Here is a 25,680-nt window from a genome sequence, read left to right on the forward strand (position 1 = left end):
TTACAAGGCTGCATTTAAATCATTGGCATTCATGCTCCGAGTCCTTTGCAGGGAGCACAAGCCCTCCATTAGAGAAAAGCTTAATTTTATACTGTGATCTGTGTAAGATATGCAATGAAAATGAGAAAAAAGAGCCTTTGCAGAGCTGGAGACATAATAATAGAAGCTACAATGGATGTCTGGGCAGCTTTTTCAGTTACTTATAAACTGCAGGTGTCAAATTCATTCTGGAAAGAAGCTGAATCCCAGTTTTAATTACAGTCAGCAGGTTGAGGCATAATTCAAGGCTTGACAATACCTTCAATCCATAATAAAACTCCTCCTGCTATCAGTAAGAAGTTTATACCAAGACCAAGGAGAATTCATGACCTCCTTGCAGCAACTAAACCCTCAACATCAGTATCCCACTGTAAAATCTTGAACCCCTTGATACTGAAAGTACCTATTCCTGCAAAAGGCATCAATAGGAGCTGAACTAGTCAAACTGCTCTGATGATCAGAGTGAGAAAGATGTGCCATTGCAGCTTTCATCAAAGGTTCCTTTGGCTCAAATTAGTTTCAGGGGGAAAAAAAAAAAAGGAAAAAGAAACCACCTGGCTGGAATTGTGTGGGTGAACCCAGATAAGTTGTATGGGTCACCCCAGGACTCACAAGGTAAGGGTTTATCTGCAATCTCTTTCATGAGCAACAGCAAGTTTATTGAGCTCAGAGTTTAAGTTCATTATGTGCCTGAATAGCACCATGTACACCAATGCCCTGACCCAAACCCGAGTCTTTGAGGCCTTATGCTGATACATATAATAAAGAATCATATTCAACTACTCTATTAATGATTCTGAGGGGGAGGAAGCAGGATGTGTGTGCTGGTGTGCTGAACTCAGCTGCTGGGGGCTGCTGCTCATAGGGAGGCAGAGGACTCATTGAAAGCCAGCAGGCAGAGCCTTTGAAGCAGAAGCTAATGATGCCTTATTATGTGGGAAAACACAGCTCTGGAGTCATAGGGGCAGCCACCACGTGGGGTTGAGGAGGAAGGTCACTGGAGAGGACACAGAGAGGCAGAGCTGCTGGGAGATGGAGGTTTTCTGAGCAAGGGAAGTGCTCACTGCCTTTAGTGTGCTCAGGGAAACACAGTCTTGGAAAGCAAACTCCTTCATGTCAGAGGATTCCAACACACCTGCCCTGTGCCATTCCTCAGCTGTGGCAGAGCACCCCTGAACACCAGCCCAAAGGAGAAAAGGGCTTGTGGGGGAATGATCTTCCACTGGGTACCAAGAGCTAGGAACTGCCTGGCACCAGAGGAGTTACTTGAGGAGTTACACAGAGCTGGAATAAACTACGGGAACAAACCAAAACCACTGGAAGCACTAACTTTTAAAATAACTGTATTTGTGCTGACGTAACCCACACATACAGATAAGCTCTATGTCATTACCAAAGATGGCCCCCACCAATGGCATTTGCAGCTCTCAGTACACAACACCTGTGTCCTCACAGCTCCCCCGGCAGGCAGGGCAAGGCCACGAGCCCCTTCTCACCAGCAGGGAACCTGTCAAACCTGAGGGACTTTGGTATGGTCACCCTGGAAGTCTGTTGCTGAGCAAGGAGTGGAGTGTGGGCTTTCCTCTGCAGCCTGGGGCTGCTCTTTGGTCAAACACCCTGCACTGCCAACAGCTCCTCTGCTCCATCACAGCCACTTCTGCTGTAAGCAAACAGCCACGAGCAGCGGGTGATGTCATCTAAGTCCTCACAGGCATTACAGTGATCACAAAACAAGAACTGGGGGGAAAAGAACCTGTGGAAAGACCAATCTGATTTGTAACCAAGTGCCAGACTCAAATGCCTACCATGTTCCTAGTTACAAATTAAGTGCATAAAAAAAAGAAAGTACTTTAAGAAAATGGGACTGTTTCATCCCCACCATCCCAGAATCACAGAAAACAGGGTTGGAAGAACCCTGAGGGGCTGCCAGGTCTTTTCCCAGGTTCTATGATCCTGTGTGGTTGGGTCCCCTCAATAGATGGAGCTTATGGTGCTCGCTTGGCTACATGTGTCAGAGCTGTCCACTGTCACATCAGGACCCGTGTCTGCGCCGTCAGGATCCTCTTGATCTTTAGCAAAGTTGATGAAAACCTAGAATTTCAAAGGAAAACACTCAGTCCGTGACAGCATAAATAATTTATAATATGAATGAATATGAAAAAGGATTGGCTGTTCATTTGACTGTGAGCCTGGAGAGCGTGCTTCACGCTGGATTTGAGAATTGCAAATGTTGGTCTTCCATGGGCTAATGTAAATAAATGGATGCACATCCCTGTACTGCTGAATCGACACCCGGGATGCAAAGGCAGACATTCCTGCATGAAGCCTAATTGTCCTGCAGCTCAGGTTCCAGCAGTGCCAGCGAGGTAATACCCGTGTGGAGGCTCCTTTCGATCACACAGTAACACAGTCCCATCATTGCTTTATAAACCCATCTGTCTGTGTGTAATGGACATCTGTGCACACGCAACTGCAGAGTGCAGAGATTACAATCACTTCTACAGTCTTCCTTTGAACAGTATCGAATGCATACACGAAGTATTCTTACTAGAACACCTGCAATCACATTTGCATATTCACAAATCCAAGCTGCCATCCCACAAAACTTGGGGCTTCCTGCATTTTGTCCGCCCGTTTCTCTCGCAGCCACTGCCCTCTATTACACCAACACTGGGGAACCTGCCCCAGATCACTGTGCCACAGTCTGTAGGACTACAGGGATGCTTCTCTCTCTGAGATAAACCTAGTATTTCAGGTGCTGATGCTCAACAGGATAGTCCTTGTGGCATCCCTACAGCTGATGTGCTTCCTACAAGACTTTGGTGCCAGCAGGAATGTTCTTCCAAGGGAAAATGGAAAGGACTTAACCGCGAAGTTAAGTCTGGAGTAATGCTAAATTAACTTACAAACCAAAGAGTGAAACTAAGCAAATTTCCAGGACTGGTGGCAAGCCTAGCCCTGGACTCAGGAGTGATTCATAATCCTGCCCTTCATCCAAACCCACGAGGCTGCTGAAATCAGCAGTGATAGAGAGAAGAACAGATCCTTTATGCTACGGGCAGCTTTCCGTGTGCATTTTCCTCGCGCCAGCACAGGTACCTGGAGGCAGTAGTACTGATAAAGTACCCCCAGGAGGAATATAGATGGAAATCCCTTTCAAAATGTAGTCTATTGTGTGCAGCAGTCCATTATGTGTAACCATCAGTCTGCTCCCCTGTTGGCAGTTTTAAATGGATGGTCACACATTTTAATTCCTTACCTCCTCTAACGTTGTCTGGCTCACAGAGAAGTGCCTGATATTGAAGGCTGCTTTGCTGCCTTCCAGGAGATCAAATATATTTGCTACGCCTCCTGCAGAGACTGGAACGTGATACTCCACCATGTTGAAATGCCGATCCTGTGGGAACAGGAATGATGGGCTAACATGAAGAGGTTGCTCCCTTCAAAGAGCCAACAGATCTGATGGACCATGGGAGAATGAAGGGGCAGGGGGTATCTTCTGGTATTGACCAGTGTTTCCCCATTGGGAGTTTCTGTGGGTTCTGTGACTGGGAGAGGATAACTAAGCCCCAAAGCTGGAAGCTCCAGGGCGGCCATAGCTTTTTCCAGCTCCAAGTGAGCCATTTTGTTAGGGACAAGGGATGGGATTCGTGACTGAGTTAATCTGGTTCTACAGTTACTCAGTTACTGGAAGCACCTGACCATCTCATTAGCCACTGAACCTAAAGTGGGTCTCCACACAGGCCAGGCTTCTGTGGGACCATCCCTGGGGCAGCTGCCTTACAGGATCACTGCAGCTGTTTGGCTGATGTTATTTAAGCCACCAAGGAAGTGGAGTGCTCCAGCCCTTGGACCATGTAGCTGACAGCAGTGTCCATGTGCACCATATGTTACAAGGTGTCCATCTTCCAAGATCCTCTTAGTTAATTTGAAGGGATTTTGAAGGCCTCTCCAGAAAGCATTTGTCCTGGTTACCTTCAGGCACGTGTTTGGAAAGTGTGACTTCATGAACTCTGTCAGCATCTCAGTGCAAACGGTGTTGCTGTTTAAGTGCATCTTCACAGTGAATCCTCTTCCAAATCTAGAGGAAAAAGTAAATCACAATTAACAGTGTAGAAAAGAGAAACAGATAAAGAAAATCCTCTGAGAGCTCTTGCATGGCCTCTTTGGGGAAATCTAATCCAGGCAGAGTACAACTTGAATGGGGTCAGGGTTGTTAACCTGGAGTGAAACTTAATAAGAAGCCAAGCTATTGTTAGAACTAATAAAATAAAAGTTCAACCCTCATATGCATTTCACATTTGCAGCAGTGAACTGATTACTTTGGGGGACATATTTCTGGGAAGAAAGGTTGTGAGAAAAGAAAGTGCATTAGTTAACAAAGAATTTCAATGGTGCAGTAAGAAACATAAACCAGAAAATGTCATTATTTTGATGCCCTGTTAACATAGGTCTCATGTTCTGAGCCCTCAAAGCTGTAGGTCAGTAACTCCATACATGGTTCAGCAAAAGTGAAATAGGTCCATTTTACTGACCTGCTCTTGATGTGCTGCAAAGAGCCAATGCACTGGAAACTCCCATTCACCATGATAGCCAGCCTGGTACAGAGGGCTTCACACTCTTCCATGCTGGAAAACCAACCCAGAAACTCCAGTAAGTCATTGAGAAGGTATAAAAAAAATGGTTGTTTTAGTAATCAGAGAACATGACTGTTCTTCCCTAAAGGATTGTGAGTCTCTGTGGGCACCCACATTCAGCCACAACAAACCCCCAAACCTGTCACAGCTCTGGAATTGTGCAAGGACCAACAGGGATTGCGAGGGATGGGCCTCTCCATACCTCCTGCCAACCCCAAAATGGGGGCAGAGCCACCCCAGCCCTACCTGTGGGATGTGAGTATCACCGAACACTTGTTCTGCACTTCCTCACTGATGATTTTCCAAAGGTGGCGTTTAGCATTTGGATCCATTCCAGAGCTCGGTTCATCCTATTGGGAAAGACAGGACTGAATGTAAATTTGCACTCAAAATCTGACCTCCCCAACACTTGTGCTGTTTCCAGGTTCATCCTCAGTGTTATATTTGCTACAAGGATGCACTGGTACAGCGTTGGGACAAGGATTATCCTCGATTGCATTATGGATTTGACTGAGATACCCCACGCCCCCCTCAAGCAGGAGCAGGTCAGCTTGGCTGAGCTTCCCCTCCTTGCTGCCCTGTGGAGCTGCACAGCTCTCCTAACAACTGGAGAAACTTGCAGCCTCTGCTGGATGCAAGGAACTGATGGGCTGTGACAGCTCCACCTTAGACCAACCCCTCTGTGCTTTTTACACCACAGTGCTTGAAACGCCCAAAGCCCACAGCCACCACCCCAGGCAAGGAGCTAACAACAGGCACGTGCCTCTTTATCCTGCGCTGGTGAAGCACATGTTGCATTTCTCCACTTAGAGAGACAGCAAGTGAGAGATGACAGAGGATATACCATCTCCTGTCTTAGACACTGCTGATGAAATTGTCAGCCAGCTCCTGATTGACAAGCTGCTATTGTTGAGGACAACAGCTTACAAGAGGCAGAAATGAATCAGCTTGGGTTCAGGCAGCAGGCAGTACAGAGGGAATTTCCCCACTACCTATTTTTATTCAAATCTTTTATCTCACAAAAGCAGTAAGAGCACCAGTGTGTCATCAGAAGCAAAGGCAGCAGTGCTGGGCTCAATACAAGTTGAGCCGAGGGAGATTTATGTCCACCAGGTATCAGACTTAATGTCAGGAATCCTGCTCACAGAGCTCTGCACACATTCAATACACAACAAGAGGGACAACTGCACAAAAAGGTATGTTTTAGCAAGGGCATAGCTCATGGAAGAACTGGGAAGCTCAAAGACAAAAGGGGAAGCCAAACCTAGAAAAAAAGTTTTATGTTCTAATGCTGAGGGAAATTGCTCCTTTGCTCTCCTACAGGTTTGAATGTCACTTTTGTTGGAAGACTCTGCAGGTTAGTCAATAGGAAAAAAGAGCCTAATTGGCAAATATAAGACCTATTTCTGACCTCTGAAAGATGCTATCAGAGAAACTAGCAGAGTCACCACACTCTTATGCCCTCAAGGAATATCTGAGTGTTTGCTGGCACCTAAAGTTTCCTGTGATGCCTCTGTTGTCAGGCTAAGCATGGGCATGTTGGGAGTATCCCCTAAGCTGTGCCTCAGGGGGCTTTGCTACACTGTCACAGTGCCCCTGCCAGCCCAAAGACGTGCTCCTCCTGCCCCCAGCAAGGCCCCCATTCCTCACCAGCAGCAGGATCGATGGATTCCCAATGAGAGCCAGAGCAGTTGACAACTTTCTGTTGGTGCCATAACTGCACATGGAGGTGACTCTGTCCTTGTAGGCCATCAGATTCAGCCGGTGGAGAAGCTGGAGTACAACCTATGGAGCAAGAGTACTGCTTCCATAACATGTCCAGATGAATTACCACACACACTTCTACTGAAAGACTAATGTAAAGGCTCTCAATAATGACAAATGCTGCAAGTCAAGCCCCAGTGTTACTCACTCCCTTGATGTCCCTCTCTGGGATGCCATGCAGCCTGGCATAGTAATACATGTGCTCCTCCACCGTCAGCAAGTCATCCAAGGCATCTTCTTGAGGACAGTAGCCAAAGAGTGACCAGTGTGCCTCACTAATGTCATTCAAGGACCTGTGTAAGGAAGTTGGCAAGTCACTGTACGTGGACTGAACTGCCAATGCACTCCAGAATCAAACAGGAGTGAGAAAACCCCTTTCTCCAGCTTCCTACCCCCCCTTCCCAACCCTTGAAGGAAAATGCTATGAATCTGCAGACCTCCAGCTTTCAGGCCCTCAGTTCTAGTACGTAGCTCTCCAATTAGTGCAGCACCTCAGGTGGCACAGCTGCCACCTTACCTACGCCTGCTAAAGTGCACTTTGAGGTGAGTCCTACTGGCCTCCAGATCAGAAGTGGGAGCACACTCCGAGGATCTGAGCCTGATCCCATTTGCAACGGAATGAAGTGGAAGAAACACCTCTGAGAACAGCAGAGGCACGGCAGCAAAATGCAACTCCCTAAGAAGCAACCATACCACCTTCAAAGGATGAATTCCTTGCCTTATTTATTTTTGCTCTGTTTTGAATGTTTTCTTTTGTTTCAGACTTTCACATTTCCTTTCCTTTACCACCCAGCCTTAAAAGCTGCTCAGGTTGATTTGCTCGCGTGCCTTCCCCAGAAATCACATCTTCCATACCCAGAATGATCCTGGACCCGCAACCTGCCGCTGGATGCTCCGATATCACCCGTCAGCATCTTGAAGATCGTTGTCTTTCCAGCTCCGTTCACACCAAGCAAGCCAAAGCACTGGGTTGTGGGAAAGAGAAGCAGAAATGTAAGTGTGCTGTATTTCCAATGCAGAAATCCTGCTCCGAGAGGAGTGCTCAGTGCACCTTGTCTCCTCTTTCTCCAGCCCCCTGAGCAAGATGGATTGCGGGAGAGGCAGAGGAACTCAGGGCGTACCAATGTTATAATGGAGGTTGTTTATGGTGCAATATTCCGAGCCTTATATTAGGACCGTTTGTTTAATATGGTGAAGAAGCAGGGATGTGTCTCTAATAGACTCATTCCTTTTCCTGCAAGGTGCATTTCTGCAGGAGCAAATCCTGATTAACTCATTTGTGCAAAGCCTCCCCTTGACAGGAACAGAGCTGCTCACGGGAATGAGGCGAGTGAGGTTTGGGCTGTCACTGGTAAAACCTTAATGTGACACAAGATTTTTGTCAAATAATCTCAGTAATGCACTGCATTAATAAGATTAAGAACTGGCTCCCTGTAGTGCAGTTCCAGTATCTCATGGTAAAATTCATGTTTTATTACTAAGGTTGGGTAAATGCAGTTATGTGTTGCATAAGCCATCACCATTGTGCTGATAATTACTATTATTTTGATATCATTAGTACAAACCATCTGATGTGAAAGTTCTTATGTGCTGGGCCCACTGCAGATGCACAGCATCTACCCAAGGCTCTTCCCCACCTCGAGGTTTATGCAGAGACAGTATCTGTGCATGGTCTGTGGGCAGGGCCAGGGCTTCTGCTGACAGGTGGGGAATGGCACCCTAAATCCCACCAGCAGCAGGGTGAATTGTGCCAGAAGTCAGAGAACTTGTAGGAGAGTGGAGGAATGGCTGACTGGCTCCAAACAACCAGGTGGGAAGTGAGAGGGGAACAGGGTGAGCTGTGCAGAGGTGGGACAGGCACTGCTCTGGCACCCACCCCTTTTAGCCTCAGTGAGCCTTTGGCCCACACCGAAATGGTGACAGCACCACATTGGCTGCCCCAAAACACTGGACCATGGATGAGTTAAAAAGTTTGCTAAGTTAACGTTTGTGAAGTGCCTTACTTTGTCTGGATGTTGTTTTAAAATTTGCCAAGTACCTTATTCTACCTTTATGTCCTAAAGTTTGTAGTAAAAGTTTGTTATTGAACCTCCTGATAACTTTGTTGTTCCTCTGCTGCACCACAGAGTAAATCCAACTGCCTTCCCCCCAAACCCGCCAGGCGGGACGGGCCATTACAGACCTCGGTGCCAGTTGGGGCTTAGAAAAAGTCCTCTGCCAGAAAGACCAGAGCCTCAGTCTCCATGTGAGGCTGCTGTCTTGCCCAGTGCCCTACATCCTTTTATCTCGGTGGGATCCAGGCAATTAAAATAGATCAGGTACCAAGGGTTAATGCCAAGCTTCCCCTTGTCAGGTCAGCTGCACAGCATGAGGTAGAATCTGGTCTCCTCTTTCCTCTGGATGTCAGAGGTGCTCTCTGCGCTCCTATCTTTTCACTTGTCAGGAAAGTAACTGCACTGACATGATCAAAGAACCATTTTTTCTTTAGTTTTAAGTCCTGATTCATGAAAATGTGTGTTCAGCTGAAGTGATTTGTCTTCCCCGATGGGAAAACACGATGGTCTGACTCACAATCTCCCACGCAGTTCAGGTGAATAATTTCAGCTGGACACATTCTGCTGTCTTCATTTACCACCTGGTGACCCCCAGTGACCCCACAAGGTGTGCTGTGCCGGGTGCTGTGCAAACACAGTGTGCAGACATTTTGCTCCATCAATTCCCATCCACTTCCTCTCTTTCTAGGGCCTTCAAACTGTCACTTGGTGTCCCAAATCCACAAGGAGCCTTTCATCCCTACTGTAACCCCAAGAATAAGGCAAAGGAAGGAACAGGTCAGAGCAGGACAAACCATTACAGCTGTGCTGGGACAGCAGCAAGGGCTGGGAGAGAAGACAACAGTGACACTGGAAAGTGCCCACAGCCTTTTCCCCTTGCTCACCTCTCCAGCAGGAATCCCGAGGCTGATGTTTTTCACAGCCACGATGCGTTTGTGAGGAAGGTGGTAGATCTTTGTGAGGTTCTGGAGCTGCACCACGTCGAAGTCAGCCTTGCCAGCCTCCACCCGGCTTCTCTCCGCCTGGACGTCCCCGTCCTCCTCCGCAGGGGGCAGGAGTGATGCTTTGCCGTGCACTCTGTCAAACAGGAACCTACGGGGAGGGCAAAGGGACCTTTCCCTCAGCAAGCAGACAGCAGAGGCCTCTGTGCTTGGGAGAGATCCTAAGCAGCCCTCCTGTGAGGTCCAGGGCGTGCACGAAATACTCAGACAGACAGGTTCTGTTCTTTCCTGATATTTGCTCCATTTAGGGAATTAAAAAGCCCAGTGTTCTCTTTCTGCCTAATTTTTTTCCTCTTTTTCAGCAAATATTCTGAGCTGGAGAAAGTCCTGCCTTGTGGACACACTGCTATTGCAGGTGACAAGAATGTTCTCACTCCTCTTTGAGGAGAGGGGGAGATTCAAAGAGAGGTTGTCAATGGACTGGCTGCTCTTACCAACCACTCACCGAACTACTGAACATCCACCCACCAACCCCAGAGCCCTGCAGTCCCAGCCAGCACAGGATGCCAAGGGACTCTGGTAACCTGCACCTCTGTTAGTTAATATTCCACTTACTGGGACTGCTGCCAGAGGAAACTTACTCCATGTTTGCAAAGTGTCTTGGAAATTTATAGGCTTCATAATTGACAGTGATGGTGTGAGAGCCCAGAATGAAACCACTGAGCTCTGGCTTGGTCTGTTTTCATTGCGAGGCTCCAGATGTTACTTACTCCAGTATGTTGCTCCAGACTCTCTGAATCATCCTGTCGTGAACTGTAAGGCGAATGGCAAAAAACACAGTGCCCTGGATAAACATGGCAAACAGCTTGGATGTGGTCTTGTCCAGCTCAAAGGTTTTGTCAGGGTAATCCACTCCATAGGCTTTTAAGAAGCCCAGCAGTGCCTGATCCTGCGACAGTTCAATCAAGCCATAGCCAAAGCAAAATTGTGGGAACAGAAGGAACGCATGCCTTAAATTTTCAGCAAGATCACGCAAGCCCTGGTAAAAAACAAAGAGCAGCACAGTCAGTCACTGCTTTTATTCATGGAATAAATTCATAGGTTTTACTGTGGGACTGAAGTGTAACAATTACACTGGGATTTGCTTGTGTCTCAGAGCAGAGATAAATTGAGAGCAAAGAGCTCTGGAGACAGCTCGTTTCACAGGCACAAGGTCATAAAAGTCAACAGGCAGCTCTGAGGTTGTGATCACCCATAGTAAACAGCAGCCAGTTCCCAGTGTGGTCCCTCACTGCTGCTCCAGCCACCCGGAACCCACCCATGGGACAGAGCTGAACCCTGCCACTGAGCTGCACTGTGCCCCCCAAAACTGTATGGCACAGCTCCCCTGCAGCACTGTCTGATCCCTTGGAGCACTGTCCTATCTGTTTTCCTTGGACAAACATCTCCATAAAACAGATTTGTCTTTACTAGATCTAGAAGGGCTTTTCCAGCTAATTCATGGCAAAGCAGCCCAGTGCACAGTCTCACAGTAAAGGTTTGGTACATCTCTAGCAGAAGAAAGGATTAGTGCACACAGCAAAGTGGAGAGGCAGTAAATTAGCTTGGAAAGAGACTGACTCCCTGCCATTGGGGCACAGAGGGATGAAAGATGATCATAACTGCATGTCCCTAAAGTCCAGGGGGTTGCTGAATAAGCTCCATTCAGCTAGAGAGAAAAATCCAACCCAGCTATTGTTGTACAAAGTAATTGCCCTCCATAAAAAAGGAACCTAAGTGTAAGGTGTACATTTTATCCCAGGGATATCTCAGTTTAAGAGAAGGCTTTACTTTAGGGAGTCATCACCATCTCTAAGTCATTTTTCATTCTTGCAGGGAGAAGATGACTGCATTACAGATCTAGATGACAGAGAGCTGATGCTGGGCTTAATGCAGCACATCAGGCCCAGGGCAGTGACATTTAGTTGTTACTCCCCACAGTTTGTGCTGCAAGAACTCAGCAATGCTTTGAAGTGTCCATCAAACATCTCCACCCAGCTCCTGCCCTTCATTTTCCATCACCAGGATAGCTAGAAAAAGGGCCCCCAGTTTTCTGTCTCTCCTTTTGTGTTCTCCCCTCTGTCATCACCATTTTCTTCCCTGCTGGGGGTGCAGATTTACAGACAAGCAGGATCCGTACGTGACTTGTGTCCTGTCTGTAGGGAACCCCAAGTCCCGTGATTAATGTCCAGCTGCAAAGGACCCAATCAAAGCCACCAAACCCACAAGAAGCCTCCTGCTGTTTCACCAGGGGTTTAGTATCAGTAGGGCTTCTACCTGGTCCGTGGCCTTTTCCTGGGAGAGTAGAAATACAACCGAGTGCGTGATGATGGTATTGATGCCGAAGAACAAGTTGACACAGACATACACGATGAAGGCCATCCCTGTTTCCTTGAAGAACCCAGCCAGCAGGTACATCCATGAAAATGATGCATACCTAGAAATTACCAACAGTGCAGAGAACACCACAGTAACTCAAAAAGCTACTTTGAAAGCAAACAACTGAAGACATCAGACAATCATAGAAGGTTTGGGTTGGAAGGGACCATCCAGTCCCACCCCCCTCTCAGGGTCAGGGACACCTTCCACTAGCCCAGGTTGCTCCAAGCCCCATACAATTTGGCCTTGAACTCTTCCAGGGATGGAACAAAACATAACAGTTCTGTTTTGGCACGTGACTAGATTTCCACATTACAGAGCTTAAAGAAGGAAAACTGACTTTGTGTCTGTTAGAATTTGGAGAAAAAGTTTACAATACATACTTCGAACATGGAACCCCACCTGAAAACAAACAGACTGGGCCGGGAGGATTCAGAGGCAGGGAGACAGTTTGACTAAGTCTTCCTGAATTGTGCTGCTGTTTATTTTGCTCTCTGATATTGAAATGTCTCTATCTCTTGAACTTTGCCATAGTTCAGTAAGCATTTGCTTACAGCTTGGGCTGTCACTGGGACCTTGAATATTTCCATATCCTCACATAGGGTTTGCTTTGAATAAAGCAGGCAGCAATGGTTCACCTCCCTGCTCCTGCAAGGAGTAACTTGTCACTGTTTGTAAAGTGTGTGTCAAAGGAAAAAGCCCACATATTCCCCCCTTGGATTTCAAGCTGCAGCAGCCTGCAATATCCAGTTCCTCATTCTGCGCAGGGATACTTAAATAACTGAACTCCACACTTACCCAAACAGTAACAGCAGAAGAAATACTGCCAGTAAGTTACTGTTGTTGCAGAAAGCTGGGATCTGGAAGGCTGAAATAACTCCTACTGAGAGTCCAATAGGGAGCATAAAAAGTACCTGCAAAATGATATTAAAAAGATGTTACTGGGAAAACAGTTCTTAAACATTTCCCTAGAACAATGCAGAAGGAACAAAGCCAGGACTGAATTTGGTCCCACAAGTGCAGCTTGGGCATCCTAAGGGAAACCAAACACAGGTGGGTCTCAGTCCTCCCCAGGCTTGCAAGTGAATTCCTGCAAAGCCTCAACACTGAGGACCACAGGCAGAAAATACCTTAAAGAAAGGTTGTGAATAAAAAATACCCCTTTGGGTTTTCTGTTAGCCTTGCAGTCAGACCACTTCATTGTGCCCTGTAAATCTAGTCTTTATAATGTTGAGCCAAGCCAGAGAGCTTCCAAACATCTGCCTTGAGAGGTTCCTCTCTTCCCCAGCTTTGGGATTTAGCAGAATTTACTGGCAGGGATTCACTGAGAAATATCAAGTTGCCGAGAGTGCTGGATTAGTTTCAGCCCGCTGAATACTGATTGTGCAGGGACTCCAGGGATTTTTCCACAGGCTGATATACAAATATGCAGTGCTGGAGCGAGTGCCTGGATCAGGGAGGCAGGCACAGGCCTGCTCCATCCTCCCTGCTGTGCTGCCAAGGCAGGTGCAGCCATGCTGCCTTCGGACCCTTTTTCAGCCCCTCCTTGTGCTGCTGACTCCCACCCCAGCCCCTCCAGGCTGGCAGTTGTGATGCTTTGGTCACTGCCTGGTTGGTGTGTGTTGGTGTTACCAGAACACCCAGAAGCTTTGGCTGTGCTCTGCAGAAAGAGTCAAGGCTCCCATTCCCCATGGGATTTCAGCCCTTAGCCCTCCCTGCACCAAAGGGGGCTGGACACCCAAATGCCCTTGAAGATTCCCTATTTTCAGGAAGTGATGATATCACTGGGATTTTAGGCACTAGCAGAACTGCCTCAGTAGAAATTTGCTGGATACATGGAGTTGATCCCCATTACAGCACAGCTGGCAATGCCAAGGCTCATGAGCTGAGCTTGCCTGCGCTGGCTGTTCTCTGAGGGAGGGTCTGACCCCACACACAGGGAGCAACTTATAAGACATTCAGTCTCCAGACACTGTGCATATTCACCCTTTTAGCTCAGCAGTGCTTTCCAGCAGGGCTATTAACCCACTGTACCAGGAGGAAATTGAACTTCAGGGAGAACAAGGGCATGCCCACACCCTGGAATGCAGCACAGTTCTGGGCAGCTCAACAAGGAACAAACTGGCAAATCTACACAGCACCATGAAAAGGAACTTGCCCAGGTCCTGGAAGGCATATACCTGCATTTGGATTAAAAACCTTTATAATACATAATCTTAAAGAGATCATTCAACTCAGAAATGGATTTTTGCCCAAGAGAGTTGTGTTAGCTGTAGGATGTGTGCTAATGCCCCACCCTATACACCCAGAGTTCCCAAACACAGCTGTAGCCTTGAGCCCCAAAGCCTCACCCCAGATGTGTGGGGCCTGTGTGACAGCAGATCCAGCCCTGCAACTGGCAGAAGAGCAGCTGGCTGCTTCCATGTCAAATGGGAACCAAGCTCCAGCCTGTTCCATGCTGCTCTCTGACAAATGTGCAGTGCTTTGCACACGCTCCAGAGAGAAGGAATGCCTTCGCTTGGCAGAACCCAGTGTTGTGGTTCACACTTAATAGTCTTCAGAGCCCTGGAGAACAATCACTACGTAACACTCTGGGTAGAAATAATAATAAGTCTAGGCAAGGAACTTTAAATAAAGAACTTCCCCCCAGCACCCCCCCCTGTGCAGTGCTACTCTTGGTGCATTTAGGAATGTGAATTATTTACCAGATCATAAACGAAGTTAGTCACCCAGTAGGTTGTCATCCCAATGCCTGAAATATGCTGCAGTTGTTTGGCTTTGGTTTGATGCTCTTTGACCATGTAGAGCACAAAGCTGGCTGTCGTGATAGAGTAGCCAACCAGAACAGACATGGACACTATGATGTCGAGTAAACTGTTGAGCCTGGGGAGAAAGTGGAGAAGGATGTATGTGGTGAGTCAGAGTGGCACATTTCCCTCTCTGAAGAGGGTTGTTCAGAGCTCAGAAGCAACAAGGTCCTGTCTCTGGGCCAGCATCCTTTACAATCACGGAACAGTTTGGGTTGGAAAGGATCTCAAAGACATCCCATTCCACCCCCCTGCCATGGGCAGGGACACCTTCCACTAGACCAGGTTGCTCCAAGCCCTGTCCAACCTGGCCTTGGACACTTCTAGGGATGGGGCAGCCACAGCTTCTCTGGGCAACCTGTGCCAAAGCCTCACCACCCTCAAATTCCTTCCTTTCTTTCCTCTCTTTGCTGATGTTAATGAGGCCTAGAAAAAGGACTCACGGCAGAGTCACAATGGTGTACCACAGCATGTAGTGGAAGAGCCAAAAGGAAAATGATGGCAGCATTATTATTATTATTATTATTGTGCCAAAGCACATCTGGGATGCTGTAACTGTGGCCTCCAGATCTATATGGGATCCTGCAAAGAAACCCTCATGGGAATCAGCTCTAGTGGCAAGCAAGACACTATTCATGAATAGAGGGAACAAGAGAGAACAGTTTCATCATTTAGAGAAAGATATTCAGTAATTTAGGTTGGTTTATGGTTTCCAGGAAGCTGATTTGCTCCTTTTGAAGCTGAAGAATTCAGGCATCAGCCAAATGGATTCTCTTACATTACTTGCTCTTGACTCTGTCCTCCAGGATATGGGTGAGCTGATAAGAAAATACCTACCAAGAAAAAAGAAAACCACAATAAGAAAAGAAATTGAAAATGTGTCCAATTTAAAGTTTTCTTCATCAGCTCCTGATATTGACAGTAATATTGACAGTAATACAGAAAACTGTGAGTAGAGAAGAAAAGCAGATCAAAGGTGCTGCTCTGTCATCTCAATGTGATCTTGGGCAGAATCTTGAGCACTCGCATTTTTCCTATGACTTCCCTTTGCTGCACAGATCTGAAATTCAAACCCTAGGCCTTGTTTGTGCATCTGTCTGGGTGACAGCATCATTCCCTTCAGCACTCCCACACCTAAAATTAGGCACATGCTTGTTTCAGGTTAGATTTTCAACACTGACACATTCAAAACTGATGGATATGTTTTATTTTAAAGCTGCTGTTTGATGATCTCTCCTCATTCCATTTGTTCTTTTATCATCAGAAACAAATCTTTCCCTACTGCCTTTCTTCACAACTATTACCTTCCTGTGACATATGTCTTCCTCAATATGGGAACTGTGGAGATGTGAGCATAAACCCAAGTAAGGTACAGACACTTTTATCCCCAGTGCGGCAGTGAGTTAATTCTGAACTATTCTTTTCTTAAGAAAAACAAAAAAAAGAGCACTTTGTTCAAAGGAACTAGTAAAATCTAGTTACTGCATTGGTAAGTCCCTGGGATTTTTGTTTGTTTGTTTGTTTGTTTTTGTGGGGTTTTTTTGTTGGTTTTTTTGTTTGTTTGTTTTTTGTTTTTTGTTTTGTTTTGTTTTTTTTTTAAATCCTTTAAAATGGGTTTGTATCAGGCACAAACTGCAAGAGAGAAATTCTCTGCTGGTGTGCAGGTATCTTCAGATTTGGTGTAAGTACTTCTTTACCAAGGAGAACACTGAGCCCAAAATATACTAACATTGTTCATCACAGTGATTTTACTGTGTTTGGAGGCAACTTGTGCCTACAAAACCAAAAAGAAGAACACGGGAGGGCTCTGGTGGGCCAGTTCCATCCTCCAGTGCAGGTCTCTGCCGTGGTCCCACCAAGAGACAGCCCAGTCTCTAAGACTCCTGCACCTGAGAAAGGGTTTAGATGTTTGTGTGCCTAAAAATGAAGTTCTCAATTCATATTTAGGCACTTCAGTAAATGCTCTGGTTCTCAGGCAGAGCTGCTAGACAGATTTTCTAGAACATCCCACCTCTGGAGTTTAAGCTCCTTACAGCCAGGTGCCAGACGAGGAATTAGGTGACGAAGAATTATTCTGGGTTATTTTCCCTAGGAATGAGCACTCTGACATGGGGATCAAGGAAGGAGGAGCCCGTGGGTTTAGCTGACCAAATGCCATACTAAGCAAATGAATTTGAAAGGAGGATTTCATAAGAAATTAATTTTGGAGGAAAAAAAACTCCAAAAAACAAACCTCAGTCTTGTCATCAGGGACAGAGATGGAATTAAAATCTTGGACTGCTGATAAAGACTCACAGACAGGAAACGTTTCCCTTCTCCAAAAGGGAGAGAGAGAAAGAAAGATACTGTCTGTCTAATCTGTTAATACTCCACTATAAAGCCATTTTCCTTTACTGAAGCTTAGGCTAGAAGTCAAAATTTCCATTTCAATGCTTTCTCTTTTTTGTTGGTTGGGATTGAGAGAAGAGAAAGCACAATATACATAAGTCAAAAGCTATTATGACTTGCTTAGTGACAGGGTAAAAAGCTTTTCATACATTTTTTTAAAAAATATACACAATCTAAGTCAAACCTCCAAAGCAAGACTGGCACCTCTTTCCAGTTGCTGAAGTGACAACACACTTTTATCTGGCCATTTCAATGGTTCTTAAACCATCATTTATTTGTCACAACAACAAATAGATTGAGCTGCCAGGACCGTACCCCGCAGAACGTCTGTTCAATTGTATTTCAAACTGGATTTACTCTACCTCAGGGGAGCCATCCTCATCCATTCACTTTATTTCTCCCATTCTATGGCCTGGATGATTAGTGGGAAGCAGAGAATTATCTGTCTGGTCATTTACTACTAAGCATTTCTTTCCAAAAACACATAAGGAGCAGGACAGATGGAATAAAAACTGTTGCTATTCTTTCCCACTGAAAATCGTTACTTTGCTGGTATAAAACTTTCCCTGTGCAAACTTCCTGGCTGTTCACACGAGCTTCCTGCCTTTGCTCTTGCTACAGCCTGTGTTGGGAATACTGAGACAGAGCAAGAAGCTTCTCTGCTTAATAATTCAGCTGCTCTGGGATGATCCCACCACTGGGAGAGCCTGGCTTGGGTCTCCTCTCTTCACAGCCAGGCAGGGGCTGCAGCTCTGGGATATCTGACCGGGGGGGCTCACTGCAAACTGAGAGGGGTGTTTTGGGATGGTGAGAGGACTTGTGAGGGGACCCTCAGTGCATTGGTGTGTGAGGTGGGAAGCAGGACATGCTGGTTTGACTTGCAGTCAGCATCTGCTGTTTCTTTAATTCATGGTGTGACACTCAAAGCTTCAGACCCGTGCCTGTTCCATTCTAGCTCAATCCAGACACATCAGTGAGGAACAGTCCTGTGAGCCAGGAAACACTGTCACCTATCTGTGTGCCCCCTGGGATGGCAGGACACTGAGGTGAGGGGGGCTGGGCTTGACCAGGACACAGCTGGAAGGGCACCATTTGTCCAAGAAAGCCAATCAGGAAGGCATTTCTGCACACAAATGCTTCTCTTAGCAGAGCAGAGTCCAAAAATTCCTGCAGAAGATTTCTCAAATTGGCATCAGCATAAGTCTCTCTCTTGTCACTGCAGCCCCTTCATATCTGGAGGCAGGCATGCACACACAGACAGGCTTCTGCCCATGCTGGAAAGGGAAAGACAGGGTGCCCTGCTTTATCAGCAGGAATTTGGGTTGCTGCAGTACATTACCAAGCTATGAGAAGAGATAACCCCAAATGGGCTACTAATGCTCCTTGGGTCTGTGTATGTCATGTGTCAGAGGAAAAATACAGCCGAAAATTATATTTCTCACTTAATCTCAGTCTCCCCGCTCTCATTCAGACACAAGCACACACATACCCACACCCCCTGAGCTGCTCCCAGCAGAAGAGTGACATATTAAAATTTCCTAATCTAAACCACCCCCGGAGATGACCTGAAGTAGCTTTTCTATGCATAACTAATGGGCACGTATCAAGGACAGCTATTCCAGTGCCATGAGGGGAAGCAATAAATCAAAGAGCGACCACTGGCATTTCTTGGATGAAGTGTTTTATGTGGGAGCTGGGGTCCTCCCTGTCCAGCTCCCCTGAGTCTCTGACTAAGACAAATGAACTATGTGATCTATTCATGCTTTTCAATTCTGTTTTTAAAGGAATTGCAGAACTGTGAATAAAGAAATGGCCTCATTGAAGTCAAGGTAAATGTTGTCATTGATTTCAACAGAACCAGGATATCCCCCTCAAAGGGGAGAATTTATCTGCTCCTGTAAAGGAACACTTACCATATTTGGATGTCTCATTTTTTGGCAAGTTAGCTCGAAGAATGAAGTTGTTCAAGCTGTTGAGATAGGCTGGGAGGCTGTGATAACCTTCAGGATTGTACCACACCTGCACACAATCGAGAAATTGAAACCATTTGGGAGAGATGTTCCTGATAACATTTGGTTTGTTCTGCTTGCACACGTGAATGATTCCATGGTTGCTACCTAAAGTCATAAGCTCTGCAGGTTAAAGAGCAATGACTAAACCACGTCAAGGAATAAAATAAAAGCAGAACTCTTTCAGCACAAGGAGGCCCATCAGCTTCACCTGCCTTCTGGGAGAGAAGCAGCACCAGCTGGAGATGTGACAGAAATTTGGTTCCCTCTCTGTAATAAGTTGCTGAGACTTGATGAACATCAGCATGGGGATTTCCCCAAGGCAGCTGAGCAGCCCAGTGTCTAACACCCCTCAAAAACTAGGGGAAAAAACTGCTTTAGGGCAAAAAATAGCCAATTGTCACCTTCTCATTCAGCAACAGCCCTTCCCTTCCCAAGACAACTTTTCTCACCTATGATAAACCCTTTTGTTGGAGCCCTCTCTGCAAACAGCTCTGCTTCTGCAGGGACACTCTCCTGGCAGCTGGGTTTTGCAGTGAGGGCACAGGATATTGTCAGCTCTCTTGCATTTCCCTGCTACCTCAGATTTCAGCCTTGGTGCTTTACAACATTTTCATTGAGCAGAACCAGAGGAATGGGCATATCAGAATGCACCAGCCAGCCCTCGCTACAGTACATACATCCCCTCATGAGATAAAGGTGCTACTAATTGATCTTTTCACCTCTGTGTAATAAAATTATGACAGCAGAAAAATTGCCTCCTGCTAGCAAGAAGTCAGACCAATAAAGAAGAATGGGGAAAGAAAAGGAAATGAACTGCAAGTCATCTCTGTCATGCCAAGCTGCAGATTTCAGGAGGTTTCTCTTTCTTTTCTGCAATATCCATGAATTCAACATCGCTTCCCCTGGATCCCACGCTTCCCATGCCAGGAAGAGAGATGGAGATTAGTTACCTTGGTCAGTGTTCTGTTGGGGGGCACTGGCTTGATATCAAACTGGAGATCTGATGTCAAAGGCAGCCCAAAGCTCCAGCCACCATACCTGGGTGAAAACCAGAGGGAAATGCATTGCTACCCTTATCTAAACACTCTAATACCCTTGGCTGGTACATGCCAACACGCCACTGCCACCCCAGGGAATTCCAGCTTGACTTGAAAGAACTTATCCCAGTGTGGGGCCAAGCCACCAGTGCTGCAGGAGCCCTTTTTGGGGGAGGAAAAGAGAAACAAACTTGGCAACACAGTCACAAAACTGTGCTGAAAGCCTCCCTTTGAGAAAGATTCTGAAGCCGTGTGGACTCCTAACCTGCGTGCCTGCCACACTGGAGTAAGATGACTGCTTCTTACCCAGGAGGTGTACAGCTCAGTTTATCAGTGGCAGATGAACACACTCCTTGACAACCTTAGTGACAGGCTACTTTTGCCCCAAGCCCTGCTGTGCAGCTGTGTGGCAGAGTCCAGACACACTAACAGCTCCAACAGCCCCGTGGCACAAGGCAACATTCAGCCTCTGCTTTCACTGGCACAGCTGTGCCTGTTCAAGTGAGGCACACACCGAGGCTCTTCAGAGACTCAGACTTGGAGGAAAGTCTCTCCCCAGGGTTTACTTCGTGACAGGCTGAGTCAGATTTTCGTCTTTTTAAAGATTTCTGAGTCAGACAAAGCCTTGTCTGCACATCCAGCCCCAACATATCCAGTGACTGACACGTTATCCCTGGGCTATCTCTGCTATGATCAAGCAGAGCACTTGCCTTTAATTCCTTGATTGCAGGACACTTTTCCTCCCTTCACCAGATTCCCAGAGAGGCCCTTCTAACACCCACTGCACTGTCACCTCTCCAAGCACAGGGACATGACAGGTGTAAGAGGCTGCTCCCAGTGCAGTTCAGAGAGGGACTGGAGGTTTGTGCCGTACCGTTTCTGCAGGAAGTCTTTGGTGGTTGCCAGGATATAGGTCTCCACATTGTGCCCTGTAAGGTTGTAAAGTGTCCGTGTGGAGAAGGTCCTTCTGTGAGGGGGAGTGTAGTTCATCTGTGGACATGTCTGAGCAGAGACAAATGAAGAAAAATGTTAGTGTTTGCGTTTTAACTAAAAATTACCATATCAGGACAGGATTGAGAGCAGGCAATGGCAACATTCTAGTCCTGAGATTGATTCCTACAGAAGCTGATCCTTCAGAAAGCAGTGTGCACAGACACACAGCACACATCCCTGCATACTGTCCCCAGCATGTTTAGGGAAGTGCTTAAAAACAACCTTGGCTTAAATCTACACTTCAGTTCTACTGACATCAGTGAGACCTTGAAATGTACTTCATGCTATGCATGAAGATTTTGGCTGAATTAAAGCTGATCCTACTTAGCAGAGTGACTGCACAGACAACTGCAGAGGGCAAAACAACTCACAGAGCAGAAAACTGTGGTGGCCTCAAACTCTCATCTTCCATTTCCCAGCAGCTACACTGTACATTTCTGCTTTAATGTCAGTCACTGGGAATGTTTTCCTGGGCTTCAGAGAAACCTTGAATTAGATCTGAATATATAATTTAATATGGTGAGGGTCAAAGTCACATGGACTGTTTCATGAGGTTGAAGTGTCGTACCAGACAGCACGCTGGCTGCTTCCTTCAGCTCATCCATAACAAAAGCCCTGCACTCCCCCATTGTGCATGTGTTCATCAGAATACATAGAACAGTTTCCCCCATGCTGAGGAACACCTGCCTGTGCCCATTGGAGGTGAGAATCAGCTTTGAACATTATCCTGACTTACTGGAGAAATTATGCCAATACTTTTAATGATGTGAAATTAAGTGTACGTCCAGAAAACTGCAGAAAATAGCTGCATTTTAAAGAATGACTAAGAATGTTCAACTAAGTACATCCTTTATCTTACAAATAGCTTCACACTGTGCCACAAGTCTGATTTTCTACTAGAAAAAAGCTGAAGACAGGTGAACAGCACTGGAGGGAGGAGAGCTCAACCCCAAACTGAACTGTAAAACTGTAACACCCTTGGGGCAGAATCTGCCTCTTCCCCACTAAGCCCAGCAGTGCCCTTATCTGACTCTGTATGTAGCCTCATAATGCAAATAATTAATATTATTAATCATAATTTTTTATAACAAGGAGCAGATCAAGACTTTGCATAAAGTTAAATTCTGAAGAACAAGCAGCAATAATAGCTGTGCTTTTATATAATGACAGTGCTTGTATAAGATGAAATTTTCCTCTTGAATACACACTCACCTCTGCTAAATGGGACAATCAAATGACATTCAAAAACACCATTAAACCTTTTTCCACCATGGGGAGTGGGCCAGGTACATTAGAGTGTGAATCTTATGAGGATGCTGTTTCCTTTCCTGGCCCCAAGCTGGTGCAGACAGTGGTTATCCAGTGTACAAAATCAAAAAGGCCAAAGAGAGACAGGAGGATTCTGAACGCTGAGTCAGCCTTAGCGTCATGCCTGCCCATAAAACCACTCCCAACATACAAGGCCCCCCAAAAATCCCCCCAAGCCCCCTCACTTTTGGGTTTATCCAAATTACCTGGATGCCATTTGTGCAGTTGCAGGCAGAATACTTAGTTCCCTGGTCTCCACTGGTAATCCACTGGCCAAGCATGTCCTCTGTCAAACACTGCCTGAAAACGAACACATTTTCCTCTGAGGCTCTCCATGCTCAGGTGTGCAAACGAAGCTAATTGCTGTCATGTTTAATGACAGCAAGGCTGCCAGTTGAGCAGCTTCAGCAGAAAAGCAGACCTTCTTGTCAGCTCTGGGCACTTCAGGGAATAACCCTCCTCCTGCTGCTCCTGTGCCTCTCGGCAGAGAGCCCTCACTGCTCCCTGCGCCTGGATTCACTCAGTTGCTCAGAAAGAATCCAGACACCACTTTTCCTACAGTAGACAGTGCAAGGAGTTGGCAGACAAAGGCCAAAAGCATCTCAAAAGAGCCCAGAAATAAGGGCTGTTGTCCTGAATAGCTGGGCAGACCTCTATTGCCCAGGCTGTCACTGTAAATTCCCAGGATAAATATTTGCCAGCAGATACGTGGCACATACGAGCATGCATGTCTGCCCAGGATCTTACTACCAGTTCCTTGAGAATTTATCTGCAGAGCCCAAAACGAACCAGCCTTCATGGCACAGCTTTTAGATAGAGGTAACCAAAGCTCTGCTGAGAACTTGCTGTGTGGGCTCACAATATAACTGGTATTATTGGGACAGCTAGGACCACTTCCCAGAGATGAGCATTGCTTGATTCATCCTGGCATCCTGTACCAAAGCACCAAAGCTGCTTCCTCATTATTCATAGCAATAAAGGAGTCCACTTGTGGTGGTGAATACTTGAGGCAAGCAAAGAACACCAGTGTCAGGGTCCCGGGGCCATGTGGAACTCCTTAAAGCACAGTGTAGTTTCCTGCCTTTAAGAACATCTACAGTTCTTAAAGGCAGACTCAAGCCTTCACTCCAAGCTCTCAGCAGGGCTGAGGCCTGCTTTACACCAATCAGGTCTACATAGCTCCCTGCTCACAGCTCACTCACATCCCACCAGCCCCAGCCTGTGAGAGCACAAGCAAATGGCCAGTGAGCCCCTCCTTAGGAGCTGAAAGAGTCTGCAAGCCAAGCTGGAGACAGGCAGAGCCTTTTCTCTGCAGGTGGCACCAATGCATGAAAATTCTGAAGATGATCAAAGATGGTTATTAAGGTCTAATGGCTAATAAAGTCATGCCAATTACCTTGCAGATTTGGAGTTTGAGTGGGAAAAAACCCAACAACTACTTACGAATTGCTTTCGTTCATGCACGTGTTATCCGTTCCAGGGAAAGCGAGCATCGAAGCAACTAAAGCACTCGTGGTTTCATTAAAATTCCTAAGATTTTACAAAGAAAAAAGAAAACAGGAAAAGGTTCAAAGAACTTCCACTATTACTAAGCAGAGGAAAATTGCTTGAATGAAACAGGATTTATTTAAGGTGTTCAATAAATATTTGTGGAAACATCACTGAAGTACACGCAGTACATGAGGACGGTCACACTGGTTAAAAGGACTGCCCAACACCTGGAGCTACTCCAGTGCCTCTGGATCCAAGCAAGAATACTGATGAACTTTTGGACAATCAAGATTCTATTTCCAGGGAAAATGCAACTACTGCTATTTGCAGGCACTACTTCCAGCCTTGTCTCAATCAGCTCTCTCCTCTGTGACACCCATTTGGCTTTGGTCATTCAAGAAGCTCCTTGGTTCTGCCCCAGCTCTCTAGCAATGATCCATCCGGAGGAGCTGGGAACATTAGGAACAGAGGACTCGGACATGCAGCTCTGGCTCATTCCCTCATCTATCAGGATTGAAGTAGAAAGGCATGAGCAGTCCTGGGAAAGGACATCTAGAGCAGGCACACTTGCTTTAGAGCTAAATTTTATATTTCTGACTTAGAGCTGAGAACCACTGCAGAAAGAAAGAAGTTCAAAACATGAAAACAGGATGATACAAATTATAATCATTTTGGTAATAGGATTTTTAAGCACAATGAAGTAATTCAATGGAGACATCTTAATCACTCTGGAGAAGCACATGCTCTTCAAATTGCCTGTGTGGCTTGGACTAGCTGGGCCTATGCAGGAAAGCACGTTCTGTACTGACAGAGAGGAGGGTGATGCAGACAGCTCACAGGATGGATAGAATTTTAATCCCAGAGTTGTAATGTTAGCAACAACTGATGCAGGGACCTCCATTTCTCATTGGGGCAAGTGTGTGTATATATTAAGACAATCCCTATGGCTGTCAAAGGGCCAGAGGACTCCAATGGAAACACCAAGAATATTCTTCACACATTTCATAGCTAATTCCAACTAAGAGGTTGTTCTCCTGGAGCTTTTTAATTGCTGGTCTGAACCAAGCCACCTGCCCCAGAGATCCCGTAGGACAGGATTTCTACATAACTGCATAACATAACTACACTAACACTTCTCCACTGGCTGTGCTTAGAAATAATTCTGAAGGCAAATCTGGCTCGTTATAACCCAATGTGTTTAGGAGTCACCAAGACCACCACTCACCCAAAGAAGTCTGCCTGGTCAGATGTGCCATACAGAGAGGGGGACAGCAGGAGCTCGGGATATTCGGTCTCCTTGGTTCTCAGTGTCCCAAGTCCCATGGCAGCCATCACAAAGAGGACTGGGAGGATGACCTGAGCGATGAAGCCTCTGACATCCCGCCGGGTGTGGTGGAATCTCTTGATGAACAAAGCTGAAGTCTTCTTCAGCAGCAGTGGCAAACCCTGCAGGCTTTTGGATCTGATCAGGAGCTGGTCTGGGTACAAAGGAAGGCGTTTTGTCATGGATCAGTATTTGTGCAGTGCAGGGAACTGATGGTTATAGTACTCTGGGAGTACATTTCTCTTCCTGCACACCTTTAAAGATGAAAAATCAAAACTACTAAGCTGGAACATGCACAGGGTCAGGCTTGGGACAGGACTCAGATTCTGGCTTGAGTCTTAAGCTCATGTAACACCAGTCTTTTTATTTCATTTCAAATGTGTACATGTACTGATTTTCAGTTTGGGACCTTGCAAGAGAAACACAGGCTTCCAGATGCTCGAAGTTATCTACATCCTTCCTACCCA

The 25,680-nt window shown here is 46.3% G+C and overlaps 1 protein-coding gene across 1 annotated transcript in view; it reads right to left on the reverse strand.

The window, feature by feature from the left end:
- Positions 1 to 1,365: 1,365 nt before the first annotated feature.
- ABCA12 (ATP binding cassette subfamily A member 12) overlaps positions 1,366 to 25,680 on the reverse strand; it is an 83,149-nt gene continuing 58,834 nt past the window's right edge. Inside the window, exons 35-54 of the mRNA XM_064660359.1 lie at positions 25,115 to 25,367; positions 23,842 to 23,928; positions 22,605 to 22,698; positions 20,972 to 21,099; positions 20,011 to 20,098; positions 18,962 to 19,067; positions 15,439 to 15,493; positions 14,559 to 14,736; positions 12,652 to 12,767; positions 11,752 to 11,911; positions 10,206 to 10,474; positions 9,379 to 9,586; positions 7,296 to 7,405; positions 6,589 to 6,733; positions 6,327 to 6,461; positions 4,923 to 5,026; positions 4,575 to 4,667; positions 4,015 to 4,120; positions 3,299 to 3,436; positions 1,366 to 2,130 (exon numbers count right to left, since the gene is read on the reverse strand). Coding sequence (XP_064516429.1) covers positions 2,011 to 2,130; positions 3,299 to 3,436; positions 4,015 to 4,120; positions 4,575 to 4,667; positions 4,923 to 5,026; positions 6,327 to 6,461; positions 6,589 to 6,733; positions 7,296 to 7,405; positions 9,379 to 9,586; positions 10,206 to 10,474; positions 11,752 to 11,911; positions 12,652 to 12,767; positions 14,559 to 14,736; positions 15,439 to 15,493; positions 18,962 to 19,067; positions 20,011 to 20,098; positions 20,972 to 21,099; positions 22,605 to 22,698; positions 23,842 to 23,928; positions 25,115 to 25,367 — 2,693 coding nt within the window. The 3' untranslated portion in view covers positions 1,366 to 2,010. The remainder of the gene's footprint in view (positions 2,131 to 3,298; positions 3,437 to 4,014; positions 4,121 to 4,574; positions 4,668 to 4,922; positions 5,027 to 6,326; positions 6,462 to 6,588; positions 6,734 to 7,295; positions 7,406 to 9,378; positions 9,587 to 10,205; positions 10,475 to 11,751; positions 11,912 to 12,651; positions 12,768 to 14,558; positions 14,737 to 15,438; positions 15,494 to 18,961; positions 19,068 to 20,010; positions 20,099 to 20,971; positions 21,100 to 22,604; positions 22,699 to 23,841; positions 23,929 to 25,114; positions 25,368 to 25,680) is intronic.

This window comes from Pseudopipra pipra, chromosome 7 (genome assembly GCF_036250125.1).
Source record: "Pseudopipra pipra isolate bDixPip1 chromosome 7, bDixPip1.hap1, whole genome shotgun sequence".
NCBI lineage: Eukaryota > Metazoa > Chordata > Aves > Passeriformes > Pipridae > Pseudopipra > Pseudopipra pipra.